Source organism: Hyperolius riggenbachi, chromosome 10 (assembly GCF_040937935.1).
Source record: "Hyperolius riggenbachi isolate aHypRig1 chromosome 10, aHypRig1.pri, whole genome shotgun sequence".
Taxonomy (NCBI): domain Eukaryota; kingdom Metazoa; phylum Chordata; class Amphibia; order Anura; family Hyperoliidae; genus Hyperolius; species Hyperolius riggenbachi.
In genome coordinates, this window is record NC_090655.1 from 114505872 (window position 1) to 114525703 (window position 19832).

The following is a 19832-nucleotide window of genomic DNA, read 5'->3' on the forward strand; positions in this document are numbered from 1 at the left end:
ACCAAAGGGGAAAGGCTACTGGACAACGGATTCAGGGTCGGATAGCGATAACGATCCCAAGGCAAAACCGAAAGAGGGTCCGAATAAGAAACCAAAAAGGAAACCCAAGACCCCAAAGAAGTCGGGTGCTGCAAAACAAGACCCGGAGTCATCATGTGCTGGAGCGGCTGCCCCTTTAGACGTAAAGTCAGACGAGGAGGAAGGAATAGGTCTAGACGAAAAGCGGACTGTGCACTGGGAGGGAACCCAAGAGATGAGGCAGAGCAACAAGAAACGCAAAGCAACCAGATAACGCCAGCTGTGGAGGAGGACGACTTGCAAGTGATCAACATATCCGGTGTAGTTATACCTGAAGCCTGCACTAGCCTTTTGAAGAAGGGCTTAAATTTCTGTCCGACTAGGAAATTTGACTTAACGGCCTTCACCATTGACTTGTTTAAGCCGGCACAAAAGTTGGTGATCTGCCAAAAATTCGGAGATGGAAATTAGCAAGATGGACGCAACTATAACAGAATCACTCCTTTTCACCCAATGACAGAGGGCCCTGTAACCGCAAGGTCGGAGGGAAACCTCCAGACTGGCGGCGGGCCCAGTGAGGGTGTTCTTCCTTCCACAACCACAGGTTTTCCTCAGGTGATGGCAGGGTTGGGTCCTGGTGCCACAGGCTTAGGCCCTTGGGCGCAGGACGATCCTACAGATGAGGAATTAGCCCAGTTCATAGATGAACTTTGGACTGAGGGTGTGGAGGCGGGGTGGGCAGGTTTGGTTGGGGATGGAGAACCATTGAAGTTGGGTGATGTGCACACTTTCAGAGCCTGTAGGTCGGTGCTGCCATTTCCAGTTAGCCCAGGTTCCAGCATAGATCATTTTTTTGATCGGGTGATGCAAGACATGAGGGCAGAGATCTATGAGGAAGCCGTGCCAAATTTGAGCATGGATGAGTGAACAGCTTTGAGCTGGCTCAGGGCAAATGATGGGCTGGTCATTCGCGGGGAGGACAAGGGTGGCAATCTAGTCATAATGTCCGCTGATCAATATAGGCAAGAAGCCGAGAGGCAATTAAATGATCGTGCCACCTATTGCCCGCTCGCGGCCGACCCAACCCCGATGTTCCAGACCAGATTAAGGGCCCTGTTAGGGGGGTTGAAAATGGGTTTATCTCTAGGAAACTGGCAACTGACCTTGTCCCCCCCTTCCCCAGGCGCCCGGTATCACATCCCCAAGCTCCACAAGTCCATGACCGCACCGCCGGGGCGCCCCATAGTATCTGGCTGTGGGTCTCTCACCGAGAGACTGTCCAGGTACCTCGACCATCTCCTGCGCCCCCTCCCCAAGGGGGTGCCCTCGTATCTCAGGGACACAGTGGAGGTTTTGCAGATGTTGGAGCACACCACGTGGGTCCCAGCGGACAGACTGGCCACGATTGATGTGGTCAGTCTGTACAGTCGTATCCCCCAAGACTTGGGGGTGTCGGCGGTCAGACAATTTTTGAAACGTACCAATAAGGACGATGGATATGTCGAGTTTCTTTGTGAATGTCTGGAGTTTGTGCTGAAGCACAATGCGTTCCTATTTGATGGACGCTGGTACCAACAGACCGCCGGCACCGCCATGGGGACCCCTGTGGCGTGTTCCTTTGCGAACCTCTTCCTGGGGGCGTAGGAGGAGTCTGCCGTGTTCTCCGAGAACAATCCGTTTCGGGGAAACGTCAGACAATGGTCGAGGTACGTGGACGACGTCCTGGTGGTGTGGTCGGGATCTGAGCGCGATTTCTGCTCGTTTTTGGAGTATTTGAACACTAATGAAATTAACATGGAATTTACGGCAGAAGTAGGCCATGTGGAAGCCACGTTTCTAGATCTTAAATTGGTGATATGGGACAACAAGATCTACAGTAAGGGCTACAGGAAACCGACTGCTACAAATGCGATATTACATGCTAATAGTTTCCACCCTAAGCATGTTATAAGGGTGATCCCATATGGCCAATACTTAAGACTTAAGAGGAATAACAAAAAGATGTCGGACTTTGACAGGCAAGCGAGTGACATGACTGAAAGGTTCACCAAGAGAGGATATGACCTTGTACAGTTGGAGGCAATGAGGCAACGAGCGAGAGAACAGGATAGGCTGGAGCTTTTAACTCCTAGGAGGAAGGTGGGGTGGGACGAGAGGAGGATGACTTTCACATTTGACTTTTCCCCCATGGCAGATAGGATCCAGGAGGACCATCTTTAAGCATTAGGAATGTATCGAGAAAGACTCCGACCTGTCGAGGAAAGTAGGAGGGTTACCACGAGTAGCCTTTAGACGTGCTCCCACCTTGAGAAATATACTCACTAGGAGTGAGTTTGTCTCCCCTGTAAGAATGACGTGGCTGAATAGAAATATCCCGAATGGAAATTTTAAGTGTGGACACTTGCGTCTACTGTCCCCACATGTTACTCCAAAAGAACATCCGGGTGGGCAAGGAAACTTTTCGGGCTAAGGCGTTCTTTTCATGTACAACTGACTTGGTCGTCTACGTGATGTTCTGCCCCTGTGGACGCTATTATATAGGTCAAACGTCCATTGAAGGTCAGAATGGGGGATTATAGGTCCATTATAGGTTCCCGTCCATTGAAGGTCAGAATGGGGGAACATCTAAGTTCAGTTAAATCTGGGAAGAGTGGTACCCGCCTCGTGACCCATATGAATGAGATGCATGGTGGAAATGGAAGAGGTCTTAGGTTTGCAGTGCTTGAGAGGGTTGAGCCCCAGAGACGAGGGGGCGATAGAGAGAGAATGTTATTGAGGAGGGAGACATGGCTGATATTGCAGACTAATGCTATGGGCCCCCTTGGCCTGCACGACAAGATAGAACTCTCCTGTATGCTAGACCCTTGAGGTGTCTTGTGCGTTCCGTTCTACTGTGGGTGGGCTCCGGGGGGGGTGGGTTTCCAGCCGTGACGTACCTCCCGGCGATTGTATGGAATTCTGGGCGATTTTGCCCTATACACACATGGGCACCCCGGGATGAGAAGGCCATACCGAAATTTGTGTGGGCCTGTTTCCCCTTTATATCTTTCCCATTTGTGGGGCCGGTGTCGACCCTTGGGGTTAGATTGGGGGACCTATTCGGGGTGCCATTGTGTGTTCCATCGCCCCTAACCCCGCGGTGCCTCCCCCCCCCCCCCCCGTGTGCTTGCCCCTGGTTACCTTGGTCCCTGGGGTGTGCCCGCGTGGGGGGGTGGATCTGGTTGCCCCTATAGGTATGTGTATGCATATATATATACATTTGTCTTATGTGATCTTTGTTTGACACTATACGAATTTCTGGGATACCTATGGAATTGGCTCTTCGTTTCATGAAAAAATCCCTTTCTGTCCTCCTCCCTCTCTTCCCCCCAACCCCCCCCCCCTTTTATATAGACCTTAATCTATACTGCTGGGTTGCATATGTGGTCCCTCTTTTTTGCTGCCTTTGACAAACTACATCGTGCTAAATGTGGAACATTTAAACGAGGTATATGTATATATATATTCTTTTAATGCCTAGGGTAGTCAAGTAACAATTAAGAATAGAGGCATATGGTCTCCTGGTGATAATGCCCCGGTTCATTGATTTTAGTTACCACTTTTTAAGTATTCACTTTTACACTGTGGTGTACTATCTGTAATGGCCACTAGATGGTGCTCGGATCCCATGCGTGGTTTGTTTTTTGGAGCTGAAAAGGGATGTACTAGTTTGGCATACCCTGAGGTCACGCGACCTCACGTTACGTTTTAAGTAGGGCGGCGTCGCGTAATTCGTGACGCCTATGCCAGATGACCTTAGGAGTAATTTTTTATTGGTCATCAGTGCGACCTTGAGGTCGCACCTACTATGCGTAGCATTGCCCCGCATGCGCAATGGGATCCCGGCTTTCCTCTACTGCCGTCCAATGGACTCCTAACTTTGGCACCGATGCGCAACCGGAAGGGGCGGGGTTCAACCCCGTCTTATACCGGAAGCGCTACGGCGGCCATCTTTGTGGAATGCAGCGTGACCAAGCGTCCTGGTGGACGCGAAACGGCTGTCGCCGACCTTTCTACAGCCCTGAGCACCCACCTCTACCCCGCACAGATGTCGCCATGATCCACAGGTGATATGCACTATGTCCTATGTCGCTCATGTAATGTTAATGCAATAAATAAGCTGAATGACGGATGGTGCCCGAACTTTTCCTTTGTTAACAACCACCCTGGACCATTGCTACACGGTCCTCAAAGATGTGTACAACGCTACCCGCAGGGCTGCCCTAGGTAACTCTGACCACTGCCTAATCCACCTGATCCCCACCTACAAAAGGCACCTCTAGGACAGTTAAAAAGTGAACGGAAGAGGCTAAGAGTCAACTACAAGCCTGCTTCGACAGCACCGACTGGTCAGCCTTGAAGGCTCCCAGCCTGGACGAATGGACAGAGAACGTCACCTCCTATATCAGCTTTTGCAAGGAGTCATGCATCCCAACGACAACTATTAAAGTTTTCCCAAATAACAAACCCTGGTTTAACGGCAGGCTACACCGACTCCGGAGGATCAAAGAGGAAGTACACAAATCTGGCACCCCAGAAGAGTTCAGGGAGGCCAGGAATACCTTGAATCGAGAGCTAAAGGCGGCAAAGAGAGACTATTCAGATAAACTGAGTCTGAACCTGCAGTCCAACAACTCACAGGATGTCTGGAAAGGCCTCAGGGCTGCCACCAACTTCAGGCCCCCTTCTCAACACACACCTCCTAGCATTGCGCTAGCTGAGGAGCTCAACAAATTCTATTGCAGGTTCGAGCACCAATCCACCCATCCCGTGAACCTAGAACTCAAATCCTCACCAAGGGAGCTTCTCCCCACCTCATCCCGCCCCCCCTGGAACCGTAAATAGTCAGCGAGGCTGAAGTTTCACGGCACCTCCAGAAGCTCAACTCCAGGAAGGCTTCAGGCCCGGACGGCATATCCCCCACCTGCCTGAAAACCTGTACAAGTCAGTTAGCCCCGATCCTCTCCTCCATCTTCAGTAAATCCGTGTCGCTGGGCAGGGTCCCCTCCTGCTTCAAAAAAGCAGTCATCATACCAGTCCCCAAGAAGCCAGGAGTCACAGATCTTAACAACTACAGACCTGTTGCCCTAACTCCAATCATCATGACGACCTTCAAAAGACTCATTCTCTCTTATCTGATGGATCACACCACCACCAAAATGGACCCCCTGCAGTTTGCGTACAGGGCCAACCAGTTTGTGGAGGATGCCATTAATATCAGCCTAGCACACATCACAGAACGTCTAGATAATCCCAACACCTATGCCAGGATCCTGCTCCTGGACTTCAGCTCTGCTTTCAACACCATGGCCTCAATTCACTAAGCTTTATCAAACACTTTATCAAACGTTTGATAATTTACCTCCTGGGTAAAATCTAATTTTGAATTCATGAAGGTGTTATAGATTTAACGTTTTATTGATAGAACATTCGATAAATATATAACACCTTAGTGAATTCAAAATTAGGTTTTACCCATGAGGTAAATTATCAAACGTTTAATAAAGTGGTTGATAAAGCTTAGTGAATTAAGGCTCATCTGTCCGATCATCCTGTATGAAAACCTAGCACAACTCAGTGTTGAACTCAATCTGTGTACCTGGATCAAGGATTTCCTTACCAATCGGTCGCAGCTAGTGAGTATTGGCAGCTGCTCCTCCAGTGCAAGAATCACCAACACAGGTGCCCGCAAGGGTGTGTGCTGTCGCCGATTCTCTTTTCCCTGTACACAAACAGCTGTTCCTCATCCGCCGACTCTGTCAAAGTCATCAAGTTTGCAGATGACACCACCATCCTAGGGCTCATTGGTGAGGACGGGGAACATGTATACCACAAGGAGATCGAGCGGATCCTCGGGTGGTGTAAGGATAACAAACTCGTACTAAATACGGCGAAAACTGTGGAACTGATCTTTGACTTTAGAAGGAATGCTCCGTCTCCCAGTCCGGTCTCCATCAATGGTACTGAGGTCTCCAGGGTACACAGCGCTCGGTTCCTAGGAACTACCATCACTAACAACTTGAAGTGGGATGTAAATTCCACCATAACTCAAAAGAAAGCCCAGCAGAGGCTATTCTTTCTCAGGCAGCTGAGAAAGTTTGGAATTCCAGGGGAGCTAATGACTAGTTTCTACACTGCCACTATTGAGTCTGTCCTCTGCTCCTCCATCATTGTCTGGTACTCTGGGGCAAACGCAAAGGACAGGCACAAACTACAGAGGGTAATCCGTGCTGCTGAGAAGATCATCGGGTCACCCCTGCCTCCTCTGGATCTCCTTCATACATCTCGAATGATGTCCAGGGGCAACAGGATTACCCAAGACCCTTCACACCTGGGCAACCGCTTCTTCGATATCCTTCCCTTAGGCCGCCGCCATAGGACCATCCGCACCAAAACCACCAGGCATAGAAACACCTTCTTCCCCCAAGCGGTCCTCCTACTCAACTCGTGCACTCTCCCTTATGACATTCCCTAATCTTCCTTAGCTGGCCCAGCGGATGAGTGTTGCCTGTAAGCTATCCCCTGCTGGCGGCAATGCACTATATGCTACCATATCATGTTTGCTTGGCACAATTGTCTTTCCTATCTGCATTATGCGTTGTTGTGGTTGTTAGTCAAATTGTAATTGTAAATTGTATTGTTGTTTTGTAGCTTTTATGCTGTACCATATTTATGTGATCGCTTGATCTATTGATCAATTTTCACTACCTGTACTTTGCCAATGGCCATGCGTCCACAAATAATTCCGGGTGTGGCATTTGCCACACTTGGCGAATAAAGTTGATAAAGTTGAGTGACAGTGAGGCCTTGCTCCCCACCACAACCCCCACACCACTCCTAAAGTGTACCATGATGCACCACCTCCTGCATTGTAACCATACATCATCCCCATTCCCCATCTTTCAGTAGAGAGAGGGTGAGTACCAGTATAATCAACACCCTCCTTGCAGGAGCACTGAAACAGTGCTGATGTGGTAACCTGTCCATCATCTTTAACTAGTTCCCATTTTAGAACATAGTTTCTATGTCCTTAAAAGTGCTTCTTTAGGTTCTAGGATGTAGAATCTACGTCCAAGATCAAAAACTGCTCCGGCGTGTGCCAATGCATGCTCATGCATGCTCGTACACATGCACAATCCTTTGTGTTTTTTTCCCAGTTCCCTAAGTGTTTTTTTCCCAGTCAAGTTTTTTTTTTTAAATTTACTTTACTAAATAGTAATTTTTCTAAAGAACAAGTTCCAAGTTTTAAGTTTGTCACCCTTCCTGATGAATACAATTGTTAGTTACTCTTAATGTTTTCTGGAGTGATTCAAGATATCTGCGTCTAAATTTATATTGGAGTCGGCAGCAGTTCAAATTGTTGAGGGTAACTCCTCTCTCAACTAGTGGTTAAGCGAATGGACGTCATTGTCTGACCTGCGCTAATGGTGGTTTTACCCACTGAGAAGTGATGGAATGCCACAATATTATATCTTGGACTAATAGTCAGCGCAATAAGAATGTATATATGAGAGGCGCCCCAAGTTATCAGCTCTGTCAAATATCCGCCGGTCATACAGCAGCCACTGCAAGGTGTATCCAGGTCACCATAGGCAATATGTCAGAAATATTCAGCAGCGCTATATGCTCCTCATCCACTTGTCACCATAAAACTCTTCAACCTCCAGAGATCCCACCAAGATGTATAGTATTCCTATGTGCAATTCAGTGCAAGGAAAAATCAGAAAGGGGGACTCTCAGTGGAATATTCACACGTCAATTTTTTATTCAAATACAGAGGTATATAAAAAGTGATGAACACTCACATTAAGAGGGTCCTACTCCCCTGATGACGGCGTGAGGCCGAAACTAGTCGGGACGAGAGCAGGCACTGCTGCAACTTGATCGCAAGTAAACATTGCTGAGTACCACATTGAGTGGGAAGCGGTTTAAGCCTAAAGGGGGTTCCTACTGGAGTAGGACCCTCTTAATGTGAGTGTTCATCACTTTTTATATACATCTGTATTTGAACAAAAAATTGACGTGTGAATATTCCACTGAGAGTCCCCCTTTCTGATTTTTCCTTGCACTGAATTGCACATAGGAATACTATACATCTTGGTGGGATCTCTGGAGGTTGAAGAGTTTTATGGTGACAAGTGGCTGAGGAGCATAAAACGTGTTCTGTACATTTATTATAATAATCAAGGTCATAAAAGCATATGTTAACAAATGGGTACCTTCAGCTTAAAATACAATAATATCTGGCGCTGCAGCGTCGTCTCACACAACACTTAACTCTCCCATACATGCGCAAACCAGACCAGATTGTGTCCCCCCCCCCCCCCCCCAAAAAAAAATCATAAAAATGTAAAAATAAAATCTAAAAATCATAAAAATCATATAGATTGGTAGTTACACAGTGCATCTTCCTTTAGACAAAGTAATATCAGAAGTGTGCATAGTAATGATCGGCCTTAAGCCTCATCTACACGCGTAGATGAGGCTGCGATCCGGCGGCTCGATTAGCCGCCGGATCGCCTCTTCCGCGTACCTGCGCGTGCCCGCCGCGTCCCCGCTCGCCGCGCAAGCACCGCATTCGATTCCCCGCTCGTCCCCGCCGGCGCCGCTTATCTTCCGCTTGATTCCCTGCCATTGTCCCCTCGCGGGGAGCGAGCAGGGAAGCGGCGGAAGCAAGATCCGTCCTGTTGGCTCTTATCAATCGAGCCGCATCAGCGGCTCGATTGATAAGGAGCATCGCGGCCGCATCTACGTGTGTAGATACGGCTTAAGGCCTCTTGCACACTACAGGATCTTCTAAAAAAATTAGCATATTGTGATAAAGTTCATTATTTTCTGTAATGTACTGATAAACATTAGACTTTCATATATTTTAGATTCATTACACACAACTGAAGTAGTGGAAGCCTTTTATTGTTTTTCTTATTGATGATTTTGGCATACAGCTCATGAAAACCCAAATTTCCTATCTCAAAAAATTAGCATATTTCATCCGACCAATAAAAGAAAAGTGTTTTTAAAACAAAAAAAGTCAACCTTCAAATAATTATGTTCAGTTATGCACTCAATACTTGGTCGGGAATCCTTTTGCAGAAATGACTGCTTCAATGCGGCGTGGCATGGAGGCAATCAGCCTGTGGCACTGCTCAGGTGTTATGGAGGCCCAGGATGCTTCGATAGCGGCCTTAAGCTTATCCAGAGTGTTGGGTCTTGTGTCTCTCAACTTTCTCTTCACAATATCCCACAGATTCTCTATGGGGTTCAGGTCAGGAGAGTTAGCAGGCCAATTGAGCACAGTAATACCATGGTCAGTAAACCATTTTCCATTGGTTTTGGCACTGTGAGCAGGTGCCAGGTCGTGCTGAAAAATTGAATCTTCATCTCCATAAAGCTTTTCAGCAGATGGAAGCATGAACCCCCTTTTGAACCAGAAACAGCGGCAGAAGCGCCTGACCTGGGCTACAGAGAAGCAGCACTGGACTGTTGCTCAGTGGTCCAAAGTACTTTTTTCGGATGAAAGAAGCTTTTACATGTCATTCGGAAATCAAGGTGTCAGAGTCTGGAGGAAGACTGGGGAGAGGGAAATGCCAAAATGCCTGAAGTCCAGTGTCAAGTACCCACAGTCAGTGATGGTCTGGGGTGCCATGTCAGCTGCTGGTGTTGGTCCACTGTGTTTTATCAAGGGCAGGGTCAATGCAGCTAGCTATCAGGAGATTTTGGAGCACTTCATGCTTCCATCTGCTGAAAAGCTTTATGGAGATGAAGATTTCATTTTTCAGCACGACTTGGCACCTGCTCACAGTGCCAAAACCACTGGAAAATGGTTTACTGACCATGGTATTACTGTGCTCAATTGGCCTGCCAACTCTCCTGACCTGAACCCCATAGAGAATCTGTGGGATATTGTGAAGAGAAAGTTGAGAGACGCAAGACCCAACACTCTGAATGAGCTTAAGGCCACTATCAAAGCATCCTGGGCCTCCATAACACCTGAGCAGTGCCACAGGCTGATTGCCTCCATGCCACGCCGCATTGAAGCAGTCATTTCTGCAAAAAGATTTCCGACCAAGTCTTGAGTGCATAACTGAACATAATTATTTGAAGGTTGACTTTTTTTTGTTTTAAAAACACTTTACTTTTATTGGTCGGATGAAATATGCTAATTTTTTGAGATAGGAAATTTGGGTTTTCATGAGCTGTATGGCAAAATCATCAATAAGAAAAACAATAAAAGGCTTGAACTACTTCAGTTGTGTGTAATGAATCAAAAATATATGAAAGTCTAATGTTTATCAGTACATTACAGAAAGTAATGAACTTTATCATAATATGCTAATTTTTTGAGAAGATCCTGTACATGCAATTCCGATTTGTGATTTTGCCAGCCATATAAACTATACCTTACCCTCACAAGACAGCATTGTGAGTGGGGCTGAATTGAACAAACTGCATGGAGTCTAATGACAATTGCCTAAAATCATTACTATGCAACAAGTTGGACTGCCACCAAGCTATATGATTTTTATCATTTTTTTTATTTTTGTATTTTTATATCATTTTTACTATTTTTATTTTTTGGACACAATCTGGTCTGGTTTGTGCATGTATGGGAGAGTTGAGTGTCTCTGCAGCGCCAGATAATGTATTTTTAAGCTGAAGCTATAATATTGTGGCATTCCATCACTTCTCAGTGGGTAATACCCCCATCAGATACTGACGTAAAACACTCTTAATGTTTTGTTCAGTAACCACAAAAAATTCCCTCTTCAAATAACATTTAGCATTGTTCTTTGTCAGATGTACTCAGCAACTTGTCCAGCGTACTGATTTATGATTCTTGCCAAGTTAATAAATGCTTGTTATACCATTGTTTAAAACGGCTCACTTTTTATAACAAATTATCATTGACATTTATTATTATTAGGATGTTTTGTAGTGAATTATATGGTGATTAATCTCTGCTTGTTGTTCAGATAGTTCTGAATTTCACAGAAGTGGACTTGTTTAAAAGTCGGCTATGTTGGTATGACTACATTGAAATTCGAGACGGTTACTGGAGGAAGGCACCATCATTAGGTACACAACGTTACACATTTCTGAAAGGTGGTTATGGTTTTAATTATTGCTGTCCATAAATGTCAGATTTGGATATCAAACTCTTAAAAGAACGTGATGGCATTATTTATATTGAATTAAATGAGAGGCATTTCTTTTTTTTTTCATTTTATACACCTTTTTTAGTATACAGTATTTGATTTATGTAATTTTTTTTTCTGGCCCTGTCATTTATGCAAGTAAAAGATGGAATCTATATTCAGCATCTGGTCTGTAGGATACTCAATAATATGATGACAGTGGTCTTTGTGTGGAAACCACTTAGCTGTGACACAGTGTCTAAAATTTACAAAGGCAAGGAATGACACATAGTATATTTTACTATCAGAATGAAGTAGTGGTATATTGTTAACCTTCTTGGCGGTAACCCCGAACGTAGTTCGGGGTAAGCCGCCGGAGGGTGCCGCTCAGGCCCTGCTGGGCCGATTTGTTTAATTTTTTTTTTGCTGGACGCAGCTAGCACTTTGCTAGCTGCGCCAGCACCCCGATCGCCGCCGCCGCGCGCCCGATCGCCGCTATACGGTGCGGCGCGCGGCCCCCCCCCCCCAGACCCCGTGCGCTGCCTGGCCAATCAGTGCCAGGCAGCGCCGAGGGGTGGCCCGGGACTCCCAATGACGACCCGACGTCAGTGACGTCGGTGACGTCATCCCGCCCGTCGCCATGGCGACGGGGGAAGCCCTCCAGGAAATCCCGTTCTTTGAACGGGATTTCCTGATCGGAGATCGCCGAAGGCGATCGAAGAGGGCGGGGGGATGCCGCTGAGCAGCGGCTATCATGTAGCGAGCCCTGGGCTCGCTACATGATATAGAAAAAAATAAATAAAAAAAAACTGCCGCGCTGCCTCCTGGCGTATTTTTTTATACCGCCAGGAGGGTTAATTTTACCAATATTTCACAAGCAGCTTTTTCCAGTGCTCAAATTACCTTAGTTCTTTGTTTTCTTTCTCTGCTTGAAAGAGTTAAACATCAGGTATGCAAGTGACAGTTTCTTACCGAGTCGGGACCGGGTCGGACTGGGTCAGACTATAACATAACCCTCACTAATAAGTAATTACAGCCATAAAACACTTTTCCATCAGTAAATGGCTTCTGAGAGCAGGTCAATAATTCATAGATTTGAGCTCATAGATTTGAGCTCTGTCATACTTAAATGAAGGTGTCATTAAGCAGAGAGACTGAAACAGTAAAAACTTAAAAATTAGATTTAAATATAAAATAAAACTCTGGGATATCTAAAAAAAATCATTTTCAGGTTGAGGAGGATAGATACAGTTGTTTTTCTCATTAGTTTATTTTCACCTCGAATGTCCTTTAAAAACAATATAGAAAGTTTTTGATTAAAAGCTACATAAAACATTTTACTAAGTTTGATAAATCAGACCACCCGCTCTGTTTCCTCATAACTCCTGCTTTTGTTTGCAGGTCATTTTCTTACTGCACACGTTTGTCCTAATGATCATTTTCTTCTTTCAAACTAGGTAGACTATGTGGTGATGAAATTCCAAAGCCAATAATATCAACTGACAGCAGACTGTGGATTGAATTTCGAAGTAGCAGTAATATTCTTGGTAAAGGGTTCCAGGCATATTATGAAGGTAGGTTCTTGTTTGGAATGTTTGTGCTGGCCTGCTCATGTACATTACCTAAAGAATTGTTTTTTGTATAGTCTGAGAATTCTGCGTCTCAACCAAACTTGTTTTTTTTTGCAAATATTGTTTCCTATCTGATGATTTAATTCAAGATGCACTGGATTATTTAGACAGATTAGTAATAATGCCTACAAAAACCCTTTGGTGTGGCTTCAAGTGAACCTCCGGACTAAAAATCTACTCAACAGAACTGAAAAGTCTTGGTGTTTCTTTACCTGTTTCACAGCATCAGAACTTTGTTTTTCTTACCAAAGCATCCTTTTTAGCTGCATTTTTAGCTAAGCTCCACCCATCAAGGAAACCTGCCCGGGCTTTTTTCCCCTGATGCTGTGCAAAGCATGATGGGATTTCCTATGTTGTTGTTCACGTTGCCTAGCAACTGGGAGGGGTGATCAGCACACAGGACAGTTGGAACTGTGTCTCATGCTCCCTGTCACCTCCTTTCAACCAAAAAGATGGCTGCACTCATCAAATCAAACATTTGCCTGTTCTTTTAAAACAGGGTGGGTAAGAGATTATATTACCTATCTATTTTAATTAACATAACTAATGTAACTTAATGACAGTATGTTTGTTTAGGCTCTTTCACTAGAACGCAGCTGATCAATGACCACGCCTACCTCCTGCTCTGCTCATTCCTAAGGAGAAAATGGAGGAAGTAGGCAAGGTCCACTCTGTGCTCAAATAAAGAATTAATGTTCCTCCTAACTATTTCCTGGCTATGTGGGCAATACAGTAGAGTCTCGGTTATCTGGCACCAACAGGGATCGCCTGATGCCGGATAAATGTGCTTTCTGGTTGTTTGAGACTCAATGTTAAAAATAGGCATAGCTAATACAGTACCATACCCCATTCTATCTACATACCCTGAGCTTGATGTTAAATGTTTAAATACATTAATTAAAAGTATCTTAACCTTGAGGAGCCGTGGAACCCAGTCTTTAAGCACCGCAGAGCCCACTTGGCTTCACCATTGTGAGTACTGCCAGCGATTTGTACTGGTTGGTTGAGACTGCTGGTTAGTCGAGTTCCGGATAACTGGTACTCTTCTGTAATAGGACAGGGAAAAAAGTTTGAAGAGAGCTTGCGCTGCTGTACAATCTTGCTTGCTTCTGAACTTGAATAAGGGATTTAAGAAAAAAAAAAAATATTTAAATAAGTCAAATGGGCCCATATGCAATTAACTTTTTCACCGGAGTTCTCTCCTAGGAGATCATTTTATTTTGTCTTTAAACTAACTTCATCATTTACAATTGAAAAGTACCCCAAAAGTTGGTGAAAAAGTACTATCAAATTTATTTTGAGTATTTTTTTGCTTGCTAGTGGCTTTAAGTGGCATTTTATGACAAGTTGTGAAAATATCACCTGGGAGAAAACTCCGGAGAATAAGTTAATTGCATATGCACCAGTGTATCTATTTTCAAACAATAATGCTCTTAAAGTGACACTGAAGTGAAAATAATCTTATGAAGTAATGAATTGTATGTGTAATAAGAAATGGAACATTACTAGCAAAGAAAAGAGTCTCATATTTTTTATTTTCAGTTACATCGGGTTTTTTTTAGTTTTTTTTTATAACATTGTTACATACTGTCAAATTTGTAGTTTACAAACTAAACACTGTATTTAAACTACTTGGCAAAGGGGAGCTAATGACGCTCTGAAGTTACCTGCAGTACAAACTTAACCAAGATACAGTGAGACTCAGGTTGAGATAATTGCTTCAGAAAACAGGACTGTCTTCAACCCAAGTTGGGTTGAAGAGTGCAGAGAAGCTCTTTTGTATAGATAACTGAAGTTTAATTTCAGGTTTGCTGTAAATGCAGCAGACTGCAACTCTCTAAATGATATAAAGGGATAGTATGTCCTGGAATTCTGTGCACTTTATTAAGTATTGGTTTGAGAAACATTGGTAAACTCTAGCAAATGCTTTATTAGTTTACATGCTGTGTATTTAAACCTTCTTTGATCATTTGAAAACCTGCAATTTATTTTGCCCTTACTTATTATGCCCTTACTTATTCTCAGCTATATGCGGAGGCAGTTTGAAAAAGGACAGTGGTCAGATTCAGTCTCCTAATTATCCAGATGACTATCGGCCAGATAAACGATGTATTTGGACAATCACAGTCTCTGAAGGATATGTAGTTGGTCTTTCCTTTCAAACGTTTGAGGTAAGGTACTTTTATTCATAGGTGTGTTATTCTATGTTAGTATTAAGTGTTGGAAATGGCTTAATTGTTACATATGCATTTTTGAAATGACAATGTCCAGAAAAAAATAAATCTGATGACTCTGCTCTGGAAACTGTGCTATTCCTTATTTATTTTACATTTCAAGAATTTCTTTTGAAGTTTTGTCGCTGTCTTTGTATAGAAATGTTTTCCTCATTTCCTTTTCAAATAACTTTGCCAATTCAATAAAGCCTTGTTTTGTTTAAAAAAAATATATAATAAAAAAAAAACTGGTGTCTCAACATGTTAAGTAATATAACTTTCAGTCTTTGATAGGGAACAGTGGAGAAAGATCCTTTTACTCAACCACAAGTGCTCTCTGTACACTACTGATCAGGAGCTGGGCTATAAGATTGCATCACATTAGTACAAAACCCCGCAAGTTATCCATAAGATTTTTCCCCTTGGTGACAGACTGATGCTGGAGAGATGCGGGAGCCTGGGGATCTCTCTTATGCTGGGCATACACGGGTAGATAGTTTGTTATCAATGGAGCCGCTGATGGCTCGATTGATAATTTCCGACAGGTCTGATCACCGCGCAGAGATACCCACGGGCGGAAATCGAGCGGAAGATAAGGAAGCGCCCGCGAGGACGAGCGGGAATCGATCCAGGCGGCCGCGGGGACGCGGCAGGAGTCGATCCGGCGGCTAATCGACCCGCCAGATCTAACCGTGTATGCCCAGCATTACACATCTTCTGGGATTGTTTGATCATTCAGCCTTTCTGGAGGCAAGTTTAGAAGTTCATTGAACAGATCTCTGATAAGATTCCATTCACCCCTATTAGATTTTTACTCCATGATACCACTTTCTCTATGAAATAGTACAAGGAATCCATTACTCTACACATGGTTAACACGGCTAGGGCCCTTATCCCATTGCACTGGAAATCTCCCGATTTCCCCCCCCCCCCCACCCCCCACAATTCGGTAATGGTTTTGTAGGGTTGATGTTGTGGCACACAAAAAGTAACTGGTGCTCTCTGCTCATGACTGCTTGGAGTGATACCTAATTACTTGGTCAGTTTGGGAAGACTTTAAAGACTCAGACGTATAAAGGAGTATTACAGGTTGGTAGGAATACCTGGACGGGGGATCCTCCAGCTCTATCTTGACTCTACTGGCATTTTTAGCTTCTCTTTTCTCATATTTTTCTTTTACTATTTTATTTTTCTCTAGCTTATGTTAGAGGGGACTGAGGCTCATCTAAAGTAGTGAATCCGCACTGGGTAATGGGGGTCTTAACAACTAGCTCCTAATGGCAATTCGAGAAGTTACACTTAAAGGCGAGGTTTACTAGCCAGGATGATATTGATTCTAACTTGTCCTGATATATTATGTGGTTGTTATGTTTTCTACTCTGTCTTTGACTTTTTGTATATGGCTGCAGGATGTTTTAAGAAGCTTCCAATACAGAGACTTGACTCGTTTTTTTGTATGGTCATTTGATATGTGTGTATTTACATTTTTGCTTAATAAAGCTTTGATAGTAAAAAAAAAAAAGTATCTGTAGGATGTATTGAAGACTTTTGTTTGTTTTTTAGTTTGAAACACATGATAATTGTTTATATGATCATCTCCAAATCCGTGATGGGCCTTCAGAAGACAGTCCATTAATTGGGCAGTTTTGTGGCTATGAGAAACCTGATGACATTAAATCTACCTCAAATACCCTTTGGATAAAATTTTACTCTGATTCTACCAACAATAAAGCCGGATTTTCTGCCAACTTTTTCAAAGGTAACCATGTAACCCTCCTTTACTTTCCATTTCTTTCATTTATTTGGACTTTATAATGCCTATGTGACAACATTGTACATGTTTGGCACAAGAGATTTTAAATCTATGGGGTAATACTTTCCCAGTAATGAATTATCTGTTATACTTGGAGGCGTTTTGTGATAAAAGGTCAGAGAGTGACTGATGGTTGCATAGGTTTGCACTGCATCTAGCGGTTCAGAATCTGGTCTAGTTTTGAGTGGTACATTGTGTTGGACCAGGAAATCTATCAATATTTGGAAGATATTCGCTGTTTTTATGGTCTGCTAAAAATCTCATTGAGTATATCTAGATCTAGTGTCTGATGATCCCTGGGGAACTTTACGATTATTAGGGTCCTAGAAGGCCTAACTAAATTAGTATCTAGAGTATTTGGATGAACCTGTGGACTTCTGTGGGGTCCAGTAATAAATATCATACTGACAAATATTCTATCACTGGCTTAAAAACTGGACCTCCCTTTTTTTTTTTTTTTTTACTGAAAAGAGATGGATGAATGTGCCAAGCCAGACAATGGAGGATGTGCCCAGCGCTGTGTCAATACTCTGGGAAGCTACAAATGTGTCTGTGATCCTGGATATGAGCTGACTGCTGACAAGAAAAGCTGTGAAGGTGAGTAGATTACTGTTTAAGAAGGTCCTTCATTTAAAAAAGGAGGAATTCTAATTCCGAATGAATCTTCCAAAAGCCATGTATGTCCTGAATTTACTGAACTGTATTTTCTTAATAATTTTACAAGGCTGGATAGTAAACCTTAAAGCTGATCCGAGATGAAAAACTAACTATAACAAGTAGCTTGTCTATATATCTTATCTAAAGTTGAGATAGTGTATACAGCAAATCTGGCTGCACACAGCTTTAACAGTTAATGATTAATTATTCCTGTGATACAATGAGAGCGGCCATGTTCTGTGTGTCATCATTACACAGGTAATCTGCAACTGCATCTCCAGCCCTCAGCTCACTCCCTCCTCCTCCTCCTTCCTCCCCTCTGCCTCTGAAATCACTGGCTAGTAGCCTCCTCCTCCTCCTGCCCAGACTGAGCTCCCATAAGCCCTTGCTACATGGGTCTGAGTGCCTTGGCGTTTTGGAGAAGCTGTGGGCGAGGCTTGTTTAGTATATAGGGAAATAGAGTATAAAAAGAAAAAAGTATTTGGCTTGAGGAATGCCCTATAAACTATATGTAAGGAACACAGTTATGCAATGAGTAAAAGTTCATCTCGGATCCACTTTACAGTGGCCTTTTAGGCTCTCACAACTTTTCTTGTGAAACACCTAAAAAAAATCTCTTGCTATTGTTCAAGCAGCCAATAAGACTGATAAGAAGTCAATCAAAATGTTGAAATGACTTCTTATCAGTCTTATCAGCTGCTTGAACAATAGCAAGAGATTTTTGTTTTAGGTGTTTCACAAGAAAAGCTGTGAGAGCCTAAAGGTAGTCATACACTGGTCGATTTGCCATTAGATCGACCAGCTGACAGATCTCTATCTGATCGAATCTGATCAGAGAGGGATTGTATGGCTGCCTTTACTGCAAACAGATTGTGAATCGATTTCAACCTGAAACCGATCACAATCTGTGGAGCCGCCGCTGCCGCCTGTCCCCCCCCCCCCCCCCCGCGCATACATTACCTGACGCTGGCTCCCGGGCATCTTCTCCGCATCTTCTCCACGCTGCACCCGCTCCATCCCGGCGCTTCCTGTGTCACTCCGTGACCAGGAAGTTCAAATAGAGCGCCCTCTATTTGAACTTCCTGGTCACTGCAGTGACAGGAAGCGCCGAGATGGAGCGGGTGCAGCGCGGAGAAGATGCGGAGAAGACGCCCGGGAGCCAGTGTCAGGTAATGTATACCTGATCGGATCGGCCGCCGCTAGCGACGCGCTCCCTACCCGCGGGCGATCGAGGGTAATTTCCCGCACGGCGCGATCGATGGACCGATCCGATTTCAGGAGGAAATCGGATCGGCGGGTGCGTTTAGCGCGAACGATTGGCAGCAGATTTCATCCCAGGATCGAATCTGCTGTCGAAACGGCTGCGAATCGGGCTAGTGTATGGCCACCTTAAAAGACCACTGTTGAGTGGGTGTATGGGGCTTTAGACTGCCAGTATATCTTTACAAAACTACACGCCAGTGCCAGCTATGCTTGAATTGTGTTAAATGTCTTGACCAAATCTACATGTACCAAAGTCCACGTTAGTCAGTATGGATTGTCATTGGGGTGATTAAGAATGATACTAATTATTATAATGCAGAATTATGGTAGTTATTATACAAATCTAAAATGTATGTGGACTAATACAATTTTGCAGTGAAATCAATTGATTGGTCCATATTTAATCTGCATAGATTTGCAGTACCATTTACATATTTCTGAATCAATGTAGAATTCTTTTCATATTACAGTTTTGAGCCACAACTTTGTACTAAACAGCTTTTAGATGTCCCTAGCACAGGAATATAGGGAAACAAAACCATCAATAGACATCCACTGCAGGCAGAAGTAGCTTTGTACTAAAATGCCTATAGACGTCCGTAGCATATGGGTGTGAAAACACAGAACCACCTATAGATGTCTGCAGCACTCTGTGGGTTATAGAGACTCTGAACAGATTGTGTGGGTATGGATTTAAGCATACCCACAAATACATGGTAATACCCCCACGCTTACTGCCTGTGTTGTTAAACCGTTCTGCCCCACGGTTCAGCCGCTGTAAATTAAAACTTCTTAAAACAGAAGGAATTTACAATAATTCAGCTTTAAGTGAACATCTGTGGTTACCCATAATGCACTGCTACTGAATATGCAAACTATCTCTTTATGCCCCTGAATGCCAGGCTAGCATCCAGAACTGCTGTTGTCTAGCAAGCCTAAAGCTTTAAATTTTACAGAGCCACATCGATCCCAGAATCGCCAGCCCCAATGTAATTTACAGCTGCCGGATCGGGGGGCAGAATGGTTTACTACACTGGTGGTAAGTGAGGGGGGGGTATTACCA

General features: G+C 44.1%; 1 protein-coding gene across 3 annotated transcripts in view; it reads left to right on the forward strand.

Moving 5' to 3' along the window:
- Nucleotides 1-19832, forward strand: part of TLL2 (tolloid like 2) — a 222565-nt gene that overhangs the window by 183858 nt on the left and 18875 nt on the right. For all 3 annotated transcript variants that reach the window (XM_068257566.1, XM_068257567.1, XM_068257568.1), the window contains 5 exons: nt 11031-11133; nt 12650-12766; nt 14849-14994; nt 16600-16795; nt 17321-17446. In XM_068257566.1, coding sequence (XP_068113667.1) covers nt 11031-11133; nt 12650-12766; nt 14849-14994; nt 16600-16795; nt 17321-17446 — 688 coding nt within the window. The remainder of the gene's footprint in view (nt 1-11030; nt 11134-12649; nt 12767-14848; nt 14995-16599; nt 16796-17320; nt 17447-19832) is intronic.